The sequence below is a fragment of the Poeciliopsis prolifica genome, unplaced genomic scaffold (assembly GCF_027474105.1).
Source record: "Poeciliopsis prolifica strain line A6 unplaced genomic scaffold, Auburn_PproV2 SCAFFOLD007, whole genome shotgun sequence".
NCBI classification, from domain to species: Eukaryota; Metazoa; Chordata; class Actinopteri; order Cyprinodontiformes; family Poeciliidae; genus Poeciliopsis; species Poeciliopsis prolifica.
In genome coordinates, this window is record NW_026562382.1 from 5,433,657 (window position 1) to 5,453,175 (window position 19,519).

Below are 19,519 nucleotides of genomic sequence, written 5' to 3' on the forward strand. Positions count from 1 at the left end.
GAAGAGAGTTTAAAAGATAACAGGAACTTTATAATAGAAAACTTTGCACTGGTGAAGTAGTTTGTCTTCTTTGTTCAAAGGCTGAATTGTCTGAACCTTCTGTTGAATTCAATAATTTGACATCAAAACAAAATCTAAGTCAAAAGTTTGAAATAACATTGTCATTTGTTTATTTATCTAATTTTTATTAGGGAATCTGTGGGTAAAATAATTGAATAGAACAGAACTGAATTCATATGAATAGGAGATCAAATGTAAAATCTCCAACCCAGTTAATACCAAACCTATTTTTGAAATCACTGAAATCTTTGTAACTCCGTCTGGCTTCATCATAGCTGCTCATCAGAACATGTGTCTGATCTTGGGCGGGGTTCGGAGTGGGGATGCTGATGCTGCGATCCGACTGCGCGCATGCGCGTTGCCATGTCCTGTATTTCATCACATCTTTTGTGTTACCGTACAACGCATTCAGCCATCGAGCCTGTCCAGAGGTAAGTAAATACTCAGCGGTATAATGAGTCATAACATGACTTGATATTTAAGCATTGTTACTCGACGCTAACTCGAAGCCAGTCTAGTATTTAATACGCACCTGCTCAAATTAGGCAAATACAGGAAATAGTCGGGCTCAGCAGCTCGCGCGCTCCCTGCTTTCCGCCATCGTCGTTATTCTCGGTCTTAGGTTTTCGGTTTGTATCTAAAACAACAGTTTCGACCATTGTATAAATGCAGCAGAACATTCACACTTTAATAACCCGTTTCTCATTTTGTCATGGTGCAAAAACCTCAGCGTATTTTATTGGAATGTAGTAAAACCAGCAAAAAGCTTTTACGTCACTGCAGCTCTGAAATAAAATTACTTTCATTTCTTGTGAAAGTTTGAAAAGTTTGGCATTCAGTGGTATACATTTACCTCTACTAAATAACATTTAGTAACGACAATATAAATTCACTGAGGGCACGAGAAAGCAACGCTTCAACTTGACATCGGTAGATTATTTATTTAATATTCTATTATAATCTTAATCTAAGAACAGCTGTTCTGCGGAGGCACATGGCTTGTTTTCATTCACGAACACGTGAATAGATTATGGAAAGGTTCACAGTCTGTCTGTCTATCTCTCTCTCTCTCCTAAGCGTTACAATATTAGCAGAGCTCTGTTCTATCAATCATCTAGATTCACAAAGAATCTGCTTGGGTCTGAAGTTCTTTGAGATCATGAAACTTTTAGCTCAACATTTAAGTCACTACATTTGGAGAAAATCTTAACACACCCTGATCACACCGTTCCCAATATTGTGTGATGATGGCAGCACTGGCAGCATCATGAAGAGAGAAGGTGGTCAGAGTTTGTGGCCCTATATACAGTGAAATATAAGACCTTCCAAAAAGAAAACCTGCAAAGGTTTGCCTTTAAGCAGCTCAACAAACGTTATAAATACTGTATTTTCATTTTACTTCCACTTGGGAAGTAAAAAGAATAATAACACCTAAAGTTATTATTAGTGTAGGAGGTAATTATCTGTGTTTGACCTTTTTATATTTTCTATCTAAACAATAAATAGAAATATTTGCAGCTTGTTTTGTGTAAAGTTGTGTATTTCGTGTGAAACAGGATCGTCCAAACATGACGTCCCGTGTTGGCCCCAGAACTGCCAGTACAAATGGAACTGACTTCAAACCCAGAGAAAAGGTGGCCCCACGTTACCAGATGAGGCAAGTATACAGTTTCTATTGATCATATTTGCTCTTTTTTATATATCCAAACCACAATCTGAATGTTGACTTTCTATACTGCAGTGCTTCCCTGAAGTCCGAGGTTCGGAAGCTGAACTGGGTCCACCTTCTGATCTGGTTGCTAGTGGCTGCACAAGTCATTGTGAGCCACTTTGACCTGGTGTCACACGACACAGTGTCCATACCGTACCAGTGGGAGTACCCCTACCTGCTCAGCCTCATCCCCCTGCTCTGCAGCAGCCTGTCACTCCCAAACAATAACATCAGCTACCTGGTTATATCCATGATCAGTGCAGGGCTTTTCTCAGTGGCGCCTCTCATTTATGGTGGCATGGAGATGTTTCCCGTAGCTCAGCAGCTCTATCGCCATGGAAAAGCTTACCGCTTCATTTTTGGCTTCTCTGCCGTGACTGTTATGTACCTCATCATGGTGGTTGCTGTTCAAGTGCATGCGTGGCAGATATACTACATGAAGAAACTTTTAGATTCGTGGTTCGATGCCACTCAGGAAAAGAAGAAGAAATGAATGTATAAAATGGGCTGCTTCTGGAAAATTTACGTTTATGTTGTAAGTTTCATTCAGTTGCATTTATTTGGTCAGAAAAATCCCACAGCATAACATATTTAAGATCCTAGAACAGTAATAAGTAGCAGGTTAGCTTGCATCTTGTGTCTGCAGTAACCAATGAAATCTTTGCACCTTCTTCAGTTTTTCTATACAAAGAACTCAGGTTACAGTGATTTCATTTTGCTCATGCTTACATAAAAGACTCAAGCTGAGACAGTGTATACATTTGCTTCTAAACGTCGAGTGTTTGTTCATATTAGGTAGTTTATTTGATTATGTTATGTAAATTATGATTATATCTCTATTTTTAGTGAGGAAAAAAATATTAAAGAAGAAATAAAATCACAACCTCCGTCTGTTCGGTTATTCTAAGCACCCTAATGACACTGTTCATTTTGACTTGAAGAAGCAAAAAATATGTATGGTACGTTTTCTTGATTACATTTAGTTTATGTCTCCAAAACTATTGTATTAAAAATTAATCAAAATAAATGTATCACAGTGTGTTCATATAGCACAGTTGGCTTAATTTAATGTGCAAAGTATTCTTGCTACAAAGAAAAAGCATCTAAATTTCTAAAGGTGAGAATATTTTCTCACCTTGAGCTTGCGTGGTGCCCACTGCATTGGACAATTAATTTGAAAACCAACTCAGAGGAGTTGCAAACCAGCAGTGTGATGTGTCTTTACCACAAAATTGCGGTCAACTGTGTTACAAGATTTTGACAAATTCTGAAATCAATTACAATAATTCTGTCATTCACAGAAACGGCAGCAATTAATGTTCTGTGTTATGCAGACTTTCACAGATGCTTAAAAAATGTTACATTTTGTCTAGGGAGTACCTTAGTTGGTCACAGGCTTTTTAGGTACTCTAATATTCTGTTTGGATATGTAGATATTGGTGGGTCCATATCTTTTAAACAGGTGGAATCCCAAACACTGACATTCTCTGATATTAAAATATAATTAAAAGTATTTTAATTTTAACCATTAAAATCAAAATATTAATTTTAGATACCTCTTTGTGCAGTGCAATGGGTTGCCTTTCAAGCTATTGACTACAAAAGAAATGTAATCCGGTCAACCTCTTCTATTAAGAGGGGAGTAGTCCTAACCCAATTTTGTTCCAGACGGTCTGCGGCTGCGCAGAGAGAATGCCACGTACTGGTTGACGTTGACAGACTGGCTGACACTTCCTGATGCTGGTTCCTGGGCTTAGCTAGGCCGGCTAACAAACTAGAACTTCACGGTTCGGGGAAACCTGTGAAAACACAGCGTGGTGAAGTCGTCTGATTCAGGTAGAAATACCGCATTGGTTTGGGTGTTTAGCTGTAATCACTCAGCTGTTTCTATGTAATCCCTGTCTGTTAGCTGCTAGTACTTAGCGGCGTCTGGCTAATGTTTCCTTTGCTAACTCCATAGCTAACGATGCGTTGGTTCACCCTGAGGCTGATTCAGCAAAATTTCCGTTTTCAGTTACCCATAAATGTTATTATTTAGACTCCAACAGTGTATAAACAACAGTGTTTAGACTCCAATACACTGTTGGATTATAAAATAAACTGTTGCCTAGCTGTTTATGCTTGTTAATTGTAGAAACGCATCTAAGTTGATTCTTACTGACCTTTGGTGCCAACTGAAATTGATCTAAGTAATTTATTACATTTGCATACTGTCATAGATATATTTTCTAACGTGATTGTTCATTACGCTCGGCTGGTGTAGCCCATGTGTCTGATACTGAAAAGGCCTGGATTGTCAAACCTAACCAGTCACAGTGTGTTGCTGTTATTGTGATAAACAAAGTTGGGCGGCTCTTTTTTGCGACCAATAAACGCAAAGTTGGTGTGCGCCATTACTTTGTTCATTAAATCCCAGAGATTTTTGCTCCATGAAGCCACAGAACAAATCAGTTTCTCGGTGTCGCCATTTGATCTGCTTGTGTGCTAAAGGTTAGCAGCAACACAATCCCTAGCATCTAGCCAATTACTCATCTGGCCAGAACTGCCGAAGCAGTAGGATTTCTGCAAATAAATCCCACAGTGGGGCTTTGTTTTGGCATAAACCCCTCACATACTGAATCTACGGGATGATAATAACTGACGTGTTGAATCATAGCTGACGTTAACTTAACATAATCACAGTATTATGTAGTATTTAATGTGTCAGAAGTCACACTGAAACATGTTTGTTAAATCCTTCTCTCTCTCTTTCTTTTTTTATAAGAACATTTGCATACAGAGATATGAAGCCTTACAAATGAAAATGCAACCTTATCACAAAAAATTACTTCACTACAACAGTAACACTAATTCATGATTAATTATTCCCAAATGACATATAATTTCACTATTAGACAAGGTTTTCTGCCTTGTCAAATAAATTGTTTCTGGATTGTTTTCCCAAAAAAATCAGATTATAATTAAAATTGATTTAAGTTCACTTGTGACAAAAAAAATTAGTTGTTTTCTCCACTCTGTTGTTTTGAGTCTACTCTGAGATTTATTTATTTTTTTCTGTTTAAATCTAAACCTAAGTTATGTCTTTAATATCTATATAGGTAATCAAAATCCGATCATATAAAACACAACCAGGAATGGAGAGGCTGTTATAAAAAAAAATATATAAACTAAAAGCTTTCAGCTTTTAGTTTATATATTTTTTTTATCCTCTTAGATGAGGAATAAAAGAAATCCTGATGATGGCAGTCAATTGTCATGTTAATGTTAAATTAAGGTGAATGACCATTCTTATCAATAAGACTGAGAGTTCTGGTCAAAGTCAACATGAAGGCTGTCTTTGCCACTTCACAGACTGATGTTTGACCCTTAGACTCTTCTCTTCATTGAATCTCTGATATTATTATTTTGATAATAATAATATCTAGATTTATTGCGCAAATCTAGAACTACCAAATACATTTTTTAATGTAACATTTTGTAGTCCTACAATCTTATTTCTGCAGCCACCCACCTGATCTGCTGACATACATTTGAGGAATTTCTGCTTGATTTTGTTGGCCTCGTGACTGGCATCTCACAGATGTTTGTAAACCTGCCTCACAGACAGAAAGTGGTGTTCATCAACCAGGACAGTCACCAGGGTAGAGCCTGATAGCTCATGTTTGTTTTTACTTTTTTTTTCAGGCATTGTTCAGCTCAATACAGAAGGGATATTTATTGCAAAAAGTCACAATCAATTAAATTATCTGACTAGTGACAGTTATATTGTGAAGCAGTGTAGTTGGGGCTTTACATTACGTGACATACTTCAATAGGACTGTGCTTTTGCTACTACTTGATGCACAGAGGCATATTTTCTTTGTTACTGTGGAGTGGCAGAATAAACAGCAAGTCTATTCATACTCATGACCTAAACATAATGACCCATTTCCAATATACAGACCCACTGTCTTACCCAGTTCATTTTCTGAACTTGTCCAATAAATGTATTCACTAACTTTAGTGCTAACATTTAGCTTTTTATTGCGCAAATCTAGAACTCAACCCAGAACAATTGGAACCATCATGTAGTTTTATACCTTCTAGAACCAATCATGGAGAAACAACATTAAGTTTTGGTTCAGAAGAAGAATCCAGAGGAACTAAATTATGAACTACTTATTTTTATGAACCATGTGGAACCAATATGTAGCTATATACTTTTATCTGTTTGTCTTTTGGTTTTGTTTTGTTTGTATTTCCTTCTACTTTATGTAAAACACTTTGAACTGCTCTGTTGCTGAAAATGTGCTATATAAAATTACCTTATCTAACTTTACCTCAGTGATTTAATATAGTAAATGTCAATCTCAAAAAGAAATTGATTAAAAAAGATAACAGTTATATAAAACTTTTTTTAGAATTCTTATTTCGGGAGTTTTAAAAGTTTAGACTTGAAATTTGAGGTGTAAATTAAAGAAAGATAAAGTGTTTTTAAACATGCCCCTGTTGTTCCTTGGTAAGGCAGTGGGAACAACAGAGATCAGACGACACCATGAACGGCCAGCTGGACCTGAGCGGCAAGCTGATCATCAAAGCCCAGCTGGGCGACGACATTCGACGCATCCCTATCCATAATGAAGACATCACATACGATGAGCTGGTGCTGATGATGCAGCGTGTCTTCAGAGGCAAGCTGCAGAGTAACGATGAAGTTACCATTAAATACAAAGATGAAGGTGTGTCCCTCTCTTCTGAACTCAATGCAAAGTGCGTTTCCCTCAGTTGTATCGTATAACTTTAGCACATTTTTTTTCATTTTTGTCTTTTTTCTATTTCCAGATGATGACCTCATCACCATTTTTGACAGCTCTGACCTCTCCTTTGCAATCCAGTGCAGTAGAATACTCAAATTGACATTATTTGGTAAGCTATATATATATTTTTACATGTTCACCATAAGATCTAAAATTTTCATTTTTTATGCTGTTCCATCAGCCGGTCACTGGAGGGCAGTCGAGCTTTTGTTTTCTCAATGCTCTGCCCTGTGACTCAGTATCTGTGGAATTTCACTGTGTCTCCTAGCATTGGATGAGCAAACAAATAATAACAAATTTTACAAATCTCACAAAAGCCAGTCGTGGCAGTTAGACTGGGTTATAAAGCCTAATTTAAATTGTGCACTAGCCCTGTTCATTTTAGCCGTAGCTCTTAGAAGTGTTACTGTTTCACAATACCTCTAATGTCATGTCACTCAAGGCTTCTGTCAATAGTTCTTAGTAACGGTATATCTTAATATTGCTAATTCATTAACATTGAGTTTTCAGTTCACTATGTATTTTCCAGTGTGTGTATTTATGTCTAGTAAGGAAGTTTATTTTCTGGAAAGTGTTTGATTTCTATATGAAGTCCATTAAAGTGCTTGATATTCCATCTGCACAGTTTAATGAGAAAAAACTCAGTCAGGTGATTATTTGTAGTATTTAAGCATTATGTGAGCAGGAAGTTCATTTACCTTAACACAAATCTTTTTGTTCAATATAATATTTATGCCTAATAGCTTTATTGAAATAAAGGAGATCTTACATTTCATATGTTAAAATAATTGAAATTGAAGGATTTTTTTTCTTTAAATTAGTGTTTTGTTCTCAGACCAGTCATATGGATAGGCTGTGTGAGAGAATTATCACAACATAAACTTTTGTTGCATTTTAGTTTGTCCATGCTATGTACAATACCATCATAAGTCGTTATTTATCAATTATATAATGTTGTAGTAAATTACATTATACATTACATTGTCTTCTTTAGTTCATTTGTATTGCTTCTAACTCCAAAGTGTGGTGCGGGAAAAGTTTAAAAACTTTTCAAACTTTTGGAAAGTGCTTGAATTTTTACTGTAGGGAAAAGCTTACGAACCAAAAATTGAAAGATGTTCTTCTTCTTTGAAATGAGGGGGAATCAATACAAGCCCGAGCTTTGGATCAAATGCTATGACCTCATCTGGAGATTACTGCCTTGATCTTGTGCCAAGTTTGAAAGGGGTAAATCATGCCTGTGATCTCAGAATGGCCAACATCTTGAACCAGGGCGTTGTGCCCTGAGCCGTTTCCACAAACACCGGGAAGCCGATATGAGGAACTGATATGGAAAAATGTCTACTTTAGTTATTCTTTCCTAATTTTCTCTCTCAGTTCAGAGCGGAAAGTCGCGATTGCAGTTGTTGTGCAAAGAAACATTGGATTATGTGTAGAATTCTGCACATAATCCTGCAAGTATACGACTGATTCTTTAATAATTTTTAATGTGGTAATTGTTTTTATTTGCAGTGAATGGTCAGCCACGGCCTTTGGAATCCAGTCAAGTGAAGTACCTGCGCAGGGAGCTCATTGAGCTCAGGAATAAAGTCAACAACCTCCTCGACAGCCTGGAGCCGCCCTTAGAGCCTGGAATGACCTCCACAGCGCCTGAAAATGGTGAGCAACTCACCTTAACATGATACATCTTCAACTAACAGAAGAGAGACTTCTCTCTGTTTTTCCCTTCCTCATAGGACTTACCAGAATAGTTTGGAGGAACTTCCCAAAAGTAGCAGCTGCTTGTATTTTACTTATTTTACAAGCAGAACTGAAGGAAACGTGTCTGACATAGACTCTGACACCAAACTGAGGCAGTTTATACAAGTCTCTATGAAAACATTCATTTGATTATTTTAGCAGGATATTTAGCAGCAGCAGCTCTCTGAACGTCTTATGCACAATTAATTTCGACTGAAGCAGTATAAGAGCAGAATGGGTTCTTACCACATCAGAGCAGTGAGCAAATATTTTGTATGAATCTATTCTGACTAATTTTGTAATTCTCTCTTGACGCTCCCAAATACTGTTTACTTGCATTTACGGTCTTCAAAATGTTCCGTCTTAAAATTGCTTTCTTCCAGAATCAATGGATGGGCGTGAAGGCAAAGTTCTGGCGGCAGACTCAACAGTGAAACAGGCTCCTCCAGTCAGCGCAGCCAGCATGTCGGCCTTTGACCCTTTAAAAAACCAGGACGAGGTCAACAAGAATGTAATCTCTGCTTTTGGGCTGAGCGAGGACCAGGCCCCTGGTACGGCACACTACACAACCGGGACGTTTTTCCTGGAGAGCATCCAGTTTTGTCTCTAACATGCTTCTGTCTTCTTTTTTTTTTATTTTTTTTTTTTTATTTTTTAAAAATTAAACAAAAATTTTAGTTGCTTCCCCTGCTGTTGCAACAGAAGAGCGCTCAGGGACTCCTGACAGCATTGCTTCCTCCTCTTCTGCAGCGCCTCAGCCTGGAGTGCCCCCTCAGCCACAGGCTCCTTATGTTGGGGTACAACAGGGACCCCCCGCTGGAGTTGATGGTAAGAATCTGTCCTACAAAGATCCCCTTGATTAGTGGAGGGGAAAAAAAGACATACTTCCTCAATGGTAAGAAACATCCCAATAGAGAAAGAAGAGTGGTCCTTTGTTTTACCGCTATGAAAGCACGTTATTTCAAAGTTATCACCAACTCAGGCTTATAAACACCATCTTCAGGTTGTGTAGCTGGAGAAATCTGTCTTTTTTTTTGTATTCCTAATTGAAATTTTGCTAGCATTTGTAGAAGCTACTCTTGAGCAGAGTTTCTCAAACTTAACCCATTTAACAAACTCTCAAAGACCACCTAACTTAAAAGTGCCCCTGCAAAAACACATCTAAATATATCACCTAAATATATCCAACCTGAAATGAAAGTATTAGTCTCTTAACTAATAGGAAGTGGTGTTTTAGAAATATGAAAACCATAAACATGCTGATGGCATTTTGAATTATTTCAAATTCTGAAAGTGTAGATTGTAGGTTTTCCAATAATATCAAACACATGGGAATAAATAAAGAAGTTGTTCTTCACTACAAGTGATGTGTGCATTAACATCATTTTAGGGCTATTTGTAGTTCAGAAGCAAAATAAAGAAAAATAGATTTGAGCATTCTTCTGCACCAAAAATTATTTACCCATTTCTATGAGCTGTTTTTATCGTATTTATTCACTGATAAATCATTCTTAATTTAAAAAAAATTACAACAGCTGTTGTGATCTGATTTTGTGCCACTTACTCATTATTTTTAATCACAAGCCTTTGAGAAGCTAATTTACATATCACACTTTGAGCTGAGCTGCGTTAGACGGTCATTTAAATGCAGTACCTTGCGGACCACTAGGGGGTGCGCGTGGCCCACAAGTGGTCTGGGGACCACAGTTTGAGAAATACTGCACTAGAAACCAAATGTCTGGCTAATGTGATGCAAATAAAATAGCTGAGTCATAGAGGATTTTCATGGATAAGTGTTTATAGTCTGGACTCAGCTTCTAAATTTTTTCTGGCTGTAGTTATATTTGCTTTTAGTTGCAGAAATAGATTGTCTCTGATCAACAATAGTTTAGATTTGGGAAATTGAATGAGCCTTATCAGGGAAATTGAATGAGCCTTATCAGGGAAAATGTAACAGAAATTTATAGCAAATTTAAGGTGTGCTTTATTCATTCTAATTCACATCGACATGTTTTTGTTTCTCACTATTTCATAACTTCATACTTTCTAGACTTGCTTTCTGCTTTTTTGGAATTCACATTTGTGATGTCATGAGTGTTTATGAATGAAAAATCACCACCGCAATCCTAAGCAAAATATAAACAAAAGTATCCAAGGAAGTTATCTCACTAATCAGAGGTATTACCATTACTCTTCTCAGTGTGTAATCTGAGACTCTGACATGTTTGGCCCAAGCCAAAAGCCTGATTCATGTAGGCCAATGAAGGATTGTGCATCTTTGCTAGAGAAAATTAAAAATGACTCATTAGTTTTTAATTTTGTGTGTGGTTCCGCTGAAGTGTTACTCTATTCACATTTGTTTCAGTCATCTCTGCGGTTTCATTTATTTTTTTTAACTTTAAGTTATAAAACAGTAATAGTCTTTATTACTTTAAATTATATGAATAGAAACAGCTAAATGTTGTGGGAATATTAATCAAATGATGTTTTGTTTTTATGTCTGTGTAGATGTCCTCTTAAGAGCCATTTTTAGGGATTTCAACTGTTGTTGTTAGAAAGTCTTCAGGCGTTTATGTTCTAAGATACACGCTGCAACAATCAGGTGCAGGTTTTGTTCACCAAGCTCAAAAGAAGCAGATAGGTTGCAGCTGCTGCTTTATGTGGTCAGTGTTCTCTTGTATGGGTTGCACAGGGTTTATTTATTAAAAATCTGTGGGGTAGTGCAAACTTTTTGTGACCAAGAAGCTCTCTTATGTTTGTAGGCAAGTAAACAAGATGGAGAAAGTTATTTACAGTTTGTTGTGGTTACATGTTTCCAAGCAGTAGGAAGTGATGCTATAAAGGCTGTATGGTGCCATAGTTCCATACCTTAAAACCACAACTTTTTCAAAATGTGGAACTCCTTCCCTTTTTCAGCACAGCTTATTCAAAATTCTTTATATTTCAATGTTTCTGCAAATTATAAAATTACTTGACTGTAAAAAAAAAATATATATATATATATTGTCATGTTAATCTAATTTCACCATTGTTAATCTCATTTATCGATAATGCTGTTGTATGGATTGTTGTTCTCTGAACGCAATGGCCCCGTCGGCATCGGTGGACGTAATTTGTGACGACGTTCCATTGTGTGCCACAGAAGAAATAGTAGGGTGAAATGAAAGGTTTTGGTAAATTAAGTGCTGGGGAGAAAAGCATTGTGGTTGAGGCTAGCTCTCTTTCTTAAACATGGTGGTAATCTTGCTTTGCTTGCTGCCAGAATAGTTTTACCCTGCAGGTTTTTGAACAGCTCGGCACGTAGATCAATAATCCGTTTGAATTTCAATAAGTTTTGGTTATCATCCATGGAGCAGAACAACCTCTTTGTATGTAGGCAAACATTTTCCCCTATAAGTCAGTACAGGACCATTGTTTTCCTATGATACATTTTCAGCCGTGATTGGATATAACATTTTTTTTTTCCAAATTTTTTTTATAAATGCATCCCTTATGTCCACTATGGTAACAAGTATTCTGTCTTCATATCTGTCCTGTGGTTTTATTTTTCTCACTTCCAAGGCTGCAGATGGTTGGCACACAAAGACTATAAACCCACCCCTGTACAGACTGCTCTTTTACATTGTGGTTTCTTCACTCTTCACCCTCTTACTACTTTCTGTGGTTGCAGTCTGACAGCCTTGAGGCAAATCAGAACAGCCAGTCTGCGCACAATATTTTGTATAGTAAAATATGAGAGTTTGAAGGCCAACAGAGCACTCGTGTTAGCCAGAAGTCATTTTTAATGGAGCCTTAGTCTGCCTGTTAACTTAAGAATGCTGCTAAAACAATTTGTGAACAAACGGTAAAAAATTTGCCCTTTTTTTTTCCTGACGCTGATTGAACTATGGTAATAATTTCAATCTGTGCAACTCCCCCCCGCACCTCTAAAAAATCTAGACATGTATTGATCAAATGTTCAGATGTCTTATTTGTGTAAAATACTCATTGTAAAACAGGATTTTGTTTTGATGACTCCCAAAGTATCGGTTTTAATGAGCTTCTATGATTAAAGAGAAACTGTTCTTAAGTTTCAGTGAAATCAACATTCAGATCTGCCCATCAATCTTACATAACAGTGCTTATAATGGACAACAGATGATAGCAACACAAGAAAAAAAAAAAACAATTTCACACACGTGGCTCCTCTTACAGTAAAGACCACTGTGTGGGATGTTCATGTGGCGACAGGATAGTTCAGCCCCAAGTTGAGATGTTTCTATTGCAGAGCATTGTGAGAAGATGTAGGTGAATACTTGGCTTAAATGATATGCATGAAAAAACACTGGACCTATTGAATTATGGATCATCGTTAACATGTTCCAGATGCATCAAAAAGAAAAATCTGTTGCCTTGAATTGAGCACTTTTTGTCCAGTTATGGGCCAATCAGAAACTAAATATCCGCTCTATTTTCAGTCAGTGAACGCAACATGCTTACTTGGTCTTATTGGAAGTTATTGCTGAGGGTACACTGACAATTGCCTATTTTATTACTGTGAGTAATAATTTAATTATTACTCACAGTGGAAACCGTCTTGACGCTACCGCAGAACCTAACTTCCTTATTTTTGCTCTTGAGTTATACAGCCAATCAGTGCCAAGGAAAAGGAATGGCGCTCTGGGATTGGTTGCTTTGCACAGCCAAAAGTGAATCCAGTAATTCCCAAGTTGCATTTTATACCAGATACTTTAGATATGATCTGTGAAATGGTCCACAAATAACCAAATTTATTGCAAATAGTTTGGAGAAACAACCGACACACAAAACAAATCCACAAATAGGCATGATCATAACGGACAGGCTCCTTTTATCATAGTTGAGCTTTTTTCTCTGAAGTTTTTTTGGCAGCTTTTATTTTTGAATGGATTTTCTTGGAGAAAAGACACATAATTTGTGATGCTTCAATGGTGTTGAAAATAGTTTCTGCAGTACAGGACTAAACGAGCCATGCTATTATTGTTTTTGATGGGTTTTATTGGCATTTACTTATGCGTCATGACCAAGAGGAGTGTACTGCTAAGCTCTGCAATTTCGGGCAGGTTCTGAAACTCTTAACATTTGATAGTAGAAAATATATTTTATTCACAGAACCTAAAGAGAAATGGAGTGAAATCTGAAATCCCCTCCTTTTCTGCTCTATTGGTAAGAAACGAGCCATAAAATCTCCGATCGTTGATCGCTTTTTTTTTCTTTTTTCCCCAACCGGTAATGTGCTCTGTTCTCTAGCTGCTTGTGTCATCACCATACTTATATACTCAGTGTGAGATCTGGAAGTAAAATTGTGACCTTGTTTAAGGAAAAGACTGACTTGCCAAGTCTCTGCATGTGCGTTCCACACGTGAACCTTTGATGGAAAACCTGATGAAAAAGAAGAATGTGTAGTGTGTGTTTTTTTTCATATCTTAGGATAAAATCATGCAGCTGTGTTATGGTTAAGCAATAAATTATATATTTCTGTTCTTTTTGCAAAAGAACCCCCCCCCCCAAAAAAACAGTAAATGTATTAGAAAGTCAGATGCCTCTTGAGAAATATTCGGGTCACCTCAAGATGTGATGATGCTAAACAATGAAGTCTCAATTTGAAGAAGAAGCCACCTTGCTCATATATTTGCGAACCACAGCTGTTTTATTTGCTGAGACAGAAAAACGGTGCTTTCTTTCTGCATTTTTAGCAACTCGCGCACTTTCTCCTTTACTGAGAGTTAGACCGTTTACATGACGATTTGAGCACACATCCATAAATGTTATGCAGACAAACCTCACATCATCTGATCTTTTAAAAAAAAAATGTATAAGGGAACCAAAAAAATTACAATGTCAAAAAAATGTAAAGCTGACTCTGATATATTTGGTGATGAGCTTCTCAATCGGAGAAGCTCGGTTAACTGTAATTTCACCAAAAGCTATGACATCGTCAGAAACGGGTCATTACACAAGCCGACTGATCTGTGGGGATGAGCCGGAACAAGCAGGGCCTATAAAACCTTTCTAGCCCGGTCGTCCATGTTATGGGCCATAATCTATGCGCCATACTTGAGTTGTTTTATGGAGGGTTGTTGGCCCACTAATTGTGCTAATTAGATTTTAATTGTTGAAGTGCTGTGTTTCCATCTGGAATAACGAGCTCTGAAGAGGAACTGAGAAGGCTTTGCAAGAAGAAACCTGAAAATGAAAATGAAGCTCGATTTCTGGTTTTTACTTCAAAAATATAGGGCATGATATATGGATTTATGCCATGTTTAGCCTATCTGGTATATAGATTAGGTAACAATACAGTTATGGAGAAGTAGCTGTTTTATATTTGGAATGTTTGTAACGATACTGTTTGTCGCTGCCTCCTCAGGTCAGGTGTATCAGCAGTACCAGGCTCCAGGTGGATACCCTCCTCAGCAGCCAGGTGCGCCACCGCAGCAGCAGTACGCCATGCAGTATCCTGGTAAGATGTAAACTGGGCAGGATTATAGGAAAAATGCTTCTGCATTCATTTGATTTAGAAGTAATCTGGCAGTAGGAGCCTCAAATTTCTACTCGAATGCTACAATTCTTGCTCATGTGATCTATTGTGTGAGGAACAGGAACCACCTTTAAAAGACTGTTCAACTACAATCAAATATAACAAATAACAAGAGCAGCTAGTAGGAAGGGATTGCAAAATATCATACTGGAAAAATTCTTTTAGAAAATCATTCAACATCATCTTCTAAATAATCAAAAATGCGTTTGTTTTTAAATTAATATCTTGGTATTTGTATCAGTAAATGCTTTTTGTTGTTTATTTGGATCTCCACTACCCATTTCCATGATGATGACTACTCTTCCTGGGGCCCACATAATAAAAAGAACAGTTATTCACACTGAATATAACATTCGTGGCATAGCAGCTTGATGCATAAATGTACAACTTCAACACTTTATGTAATAAAATAATTAATCGGGGCTCTGACTGAAAGTGGCGCCGTTGGTAGCACTGTTGCCTTGGAGCAAGAAGATCCTGGGTTCGATTCCAGGCCCGGTTTCTGGAGTTTGCATGTTCTCCCTGTGCATGTGTGGGTTCTCTCTGGGTGTTCCGGCTTCCTCCCACAGTCCAAAAATATGACTGTCAGGTTAATTGGTCTAGGTGTGAATGTGTGTGTGCATGGTTATTTGCCCTGTCTGTCTTTGTGTTGCCCTGCGACAGACACCAGCACCTCCTGGTCCCGCTAGGGACAAGGGATGGATGACTAAAAGTTCTGGCAATTGTTACATTTGAAACTGATGGAGGGGAGTTCCATGTTTTTGTTTTTCTAAAACTAAGTTGTTTTTTTTTTGTCCAGAATTCCATTTAAAATGTTTTTGTGTTTTTTCTGGGTGTGACTTCCTTTCTATAATTGCTAATTTAATCGTGTGTTCATGAGGACCTGCCAGAGGACTGACAGGCTAAGTCTGGCATATTTCCATGTTTTATTTTTTAAAATGTTGACCAATAACAAATTCAAATTTAATCTTTAAAGAAAATTCATAAGATGTCCTCCTACTTTTCAGCTGGATACAGTTCTCAGCCTGGAGCCCCTCAACCTGGCCCTCAACAGCAGTTCCAGAACTACCCTCCTCCCTCCTCTCAGGCTCCTGGCCCCGGTCCGGCCCCAACTCCTGGCTTCCAGACCGGCCAGCAGCAGCAGCAGCCGCAGCAGCAGCCGCCACCTCATCAGCCTCAGGGAGCTCAGCAGTATCCACCCGGAGCCTTTGCTCCCCAAAACTATACCTCCCAGGGCTCCCAGCCTGCCAACTACAGCATGCCGCCGAGCTCCCAGCCTGGCTCAGGGTTTCAACCACGCCCGGGCTTCACCCCGCCGCCAGGCACTGCCGTCACTCCTCCGCCCGGCTCTGCTAATCCCTACGCCCGCAACCGCCCCCATTATGGTCAGGGCTACACTCAGCCGGGGCCTGGGTACCGGTAAAAGAGGGCAGTAGCAGGATTTAATAATCCCTCGCCCCATCCTCCCCGTTATGTGGCTCCAACTGTTTAAGGTGTGTGCAGGAAAAAAGGTCGACTGCTCTACAAATATCAAGTCCAAATATAAGAAAAACTGGCAACCCCTCCCTCCCTGTCTGATGGTTAGTGTTCGTACACACCCCTCTGTTCTGGTCCTGATGTTTGCTCCTCACCTTATTTACCCCTCCCTCTGTTCTCCTGCCGCCTCCACCGGGTGTTCTGCCCCCCTGTGTCTGTCGTCTTAACAACAGACCCAGTCTGTATGCGCACACCTGGGAGACCAAAACATGCTGTTGCACAAGCTGTTCTTCGTCCTTTTCATGATAAGGTGTTGTTTTGCGAGTGGGATCAGAATTTGTGACAAAATTCTTCAACAGCTTTGAGTTTACTCTGTAGGACACTATCACGACAAACGTTAGCACGGTGTTTTTGTTTGTTTTATTTTTTGATTAACTTCACCACCATGTTGGTATTAATAATGTGTCTGCCCCATGTTGGGAACACTATAGCTACTGGTTTGGGTAATGAAGGCTTTTATCGTTTAGTTTCTTACCGTCGGTCACCTCCAGCACAGCTTGTATTCCTTTCTTTCTTCTCACTGGTTTTTACTAATGTATATCAAATTAAATTCCTCTCTCAAATGAGATTAGTTGTTCATGTATAAATGTTAACATTTCTTTTTTTTTGTTTGTTTGTTTCTTGAATCGAATAAAGAATTGAGACCCAGTTTGAGTCATTTGTCTTTTCTTAATGTTTTGCAGCTTTTTATTCAGTGTTTTTCTTAATCTTTTTCTGTGGTTTCTGAGTTCACGTCTGTTAAGTATGGTTTGGACCGTTCCCTCTCCTCACCCTGCTTTGGAAAAACTGCAGTAATGCTGCTTATTTCTGCTTTGTTTTTCCTGCCTGTGGGTTGTGCTTGGCTGGGACTTGTGACATGGGAATATGTGGTCTGGTCTACCATGTGAAACCGTCTGAATACACAGTTATTAATAATTTAGTAAAGTGTAAGCGTTGAAATCTCTTAGCAGCTGCTAGCTGAATGTTCTTATGTTTGTATTCATGTGTTACATACCAACACATTTACATCTTCATCATAGTCTTGAGAAGTTTTGATGAACTCTGAAGTGAGAAGGGCAACTAGTAAAAATATGAAACTCCTGATCTCGGCTGACATCGCTGTAGCCTGTTTTACCTTGGAGACATTAGAAAAATAAACACCTGAAGCATTTTCTAATAAATCCTATAACCCATTCTAATTGTAATGTTGCATTAAAAACAGTCTAAAGTATAGTGATCGCAGATGAACCACCGTTTAAGATCATGCCACAGCATCTCAGTTGGATTCAGGTTAGGACTTTGACTAGGCCATCCCAAAATCTTGATGCTCTGAAGCATGTAAGTGTGAGAAACCTTAAAAGCAAAAAAAGAAAATTTGGAAGTGGGAAAGGACATTTTCACACCACTGTCTCTTTCCTTCCCTTTAAATGTCATTTACAGATCCTCTGATGAATACAAGAAACAATAACTCTTAGTTCTCTGTTCATGTCTGCCAGTTTGGAGCTGAAATAAATGTATCAAGTCAGTTCTATTTAAAATGTAAGTAGTTGGGGTAAATAACTTGGGTAAAATGTTATTTGAAATGAGTATGAAGTTGGTAAAAGGCTTGTCTGTCTCCAAAGGCTGAGTAGTAATGAGAGTAGACATTCTTCTAGCTGCATATCATCCAAAACCGGGGAGAGTGGTTGTCTGAAAAAGCAATTCTTAAACCAAAAAAATATTATTAGAACAAGTTATAACGAATGTAACAGAGCTACTCCAGAAATACTGGAGCCATACGTGATGTAATTCCAGAGAATTTCCCACTATTACAGCTTATAAAGTCACTGATACAACTTAATTTTACCAAACCAGGGATGGAGGCCCTGCTGAGTGTTGCAAATCAAAGAGTACAGTCTTGACATCTTCTTCAGAAATCAAAATAAAAGGGAATATTTGTTGAAGATGGTTTATGCTATAAATCTAACAGTAAATCAGATTTGTAGCCCAGCACTAAGACGCGTAAATGCAGCTATTTGAGGGAGGAACAAGTTCTTCTATTGGTATTATAAGTGTTAGATTTTTGGAAATCTGAATCTAAAACTGCCCCAATGCTTTCACAGTAAGAAAAACAACAAACCAAGTATAAAAACAAAATTTATTGCTGGAATTATAAATTGCACCATAGAGTAAAATCAGGAAAGAAAATTATGAGCAATGTCAAGTTATTTACATTTCGCATAATGATTTAAAATAAACAAATATGTTTTAGATATACATAAATTTGACGTGTACTTGCCTTTAAACCAAAACAAAAAACATCTAAAATGCTGCTTCTAAACTTTTGGCTGCCCTACATTTAGGGTTAAGATTTGTGAAAGCCACAGAAATGTATTAAAGCAGAGAAGCATATCATTTTTGACACCATATACATATATGAACAGAAGTTTAACATTGCACAATCTGCAACTGATTTTAGTCCCTTAGTGGCTGCAGAAGCTCAGTTCTGCATGTCTATGTATTTGCACTGTACATGTACCGTGAAAGCACTATTTTCTGTACACCTATGACCACAGTACGTGCTCTCTGACAGAGAAGTGTTGACTGTTTTTTTCTCCTTCAACATCTCAAACGTTTGACTGCATACAGACTATTCATTAATAACCCTTTGATAAATATTATTACACAAGTTAATACTGTTTGAGAGCCAGCTTCCCAACAGTATCTTTATTAATGCTGTATGTTATTTTGGTTCTGTCATCCATTGTGAGATTTTTTTTTTTTTTTACCCATAAATATAGAAATCTACTTAGGTTTTACGTATGTGACCCCAGTAGTCCTTTAAAAGTTCACACCTGAAAAGTTTGGAGGGGAAAAAAAATCTGATATTGCTGTCCAAGAAGATGGGTTTAAGTCTGGTGAGATCTTCTTTCTCGCCGCTGATAAAGTCATCGTCCAAAGCAGCCAGGGGGGAATTTTACCACTTTCCAGGTATGGGTGTGCCACACTCATACCAGCCGACGTATGTCACATGCGACTTTCCTCCGATCTGTCCAAAGCTGACCGGTTCCTGTCTCAGCGCTCTGAAGAACCCTGTCAAAGGAGATGAGCATCCTCATCACAAGAGATTACAGACAAACTGGTAATGAATGAGCAAAATAT

The 19,519-nt window shown here is 38.0% G+C and overlaps 3 protein-coding genes across 10 annotated transcripts in view; 2 read left to right on the forward strand and 1 right to left on the reverse strand.

Annotated features, from left to right (window-relative positions):
• The first annotated feature begins 440 nt into the window (after positions 1-440).
• jagn1a (jagunal homolog 1a) lies at positions 441-2,654 on the forward strand. Its single transcript, XM_055032086.1, has 3 exons — positions 441-491; positions 1,595-1,717; positions 1,802-2,654. The coding sequence occupies exons 2-3, from the start codon at positions 1,629-1,631 to the stop codon at positions 2,262-2,264; spliced, it is 552 nt and encodes a 183-aa protein (XP_054888061.1). The 5' UTR covers positions 441-491; positions 1,595-1,628; the 3' UTR covers positions 2,265-2,654.
• An 805-nt stretch (positions 2,655-3,459) lies between these two features.
• On the forward strand, positions 3,460-17,047 carry tfg (trafficking from ER to golgi regulator). 3 transcript variants are annotated; one of them, XM_055031386.1, is made up of 8 exons: positions 3,460-3,607; positions 6,275-6,489; positions 6,593-6,676; positions 8,080-8,226; positions 8,691-8,858; positions 8,986-9,135; positions 14,693-14,785; positions 15,871-17,047. In XM_055031386.1, exons 2-8 carry the CDS (start codon positions 6,306-6,308, stop codon positions 16,284-16,286), a joined length of 1,242 nt encoding a protein of 413 aa, XP_054887361.1. In that variant the 5' UTR covers positions 3,460-3,607; positions 6,275-6,305; the 3' UTR covers positions 16,287-17,047. The 3 variants fall into 3 exon arrangements, with proteins under 3 accessions (XP_054887361.1, XP_054887363.1, XP_054887362.1); XM_055031388.1 differs by having other exon boundaries at positions 9,058-9,135; XM_055031387.1 differs by having other exon boundaries at positions 6,279-6,489.
• Positions 17,048-18,501: 1,454 nt separating this feature from the next.
• LOC129360892 (target of Nesh-SH3) overlaps positions 18,502-19,519 on the reverse strand; it is a 29,304-nt gene continuing 28,286 nt past the window's right edge. For all 6 annotated transcript variants that reach the window (XM_055031385.1, XM_055031384.1, XM_055031383.1 and 3 more), the window contains one exon: positions 18,502-19,450. In XM_055031385.1, the coding sequence (XP_054887360.1) occupies positions 19,335-19,450 (116 nt within the window). In that variant the 3' untranslated portion in view covers positions 18,502-19,334. The remainder of the gene's footprint in view (positions 19,451-19,519) is intronic.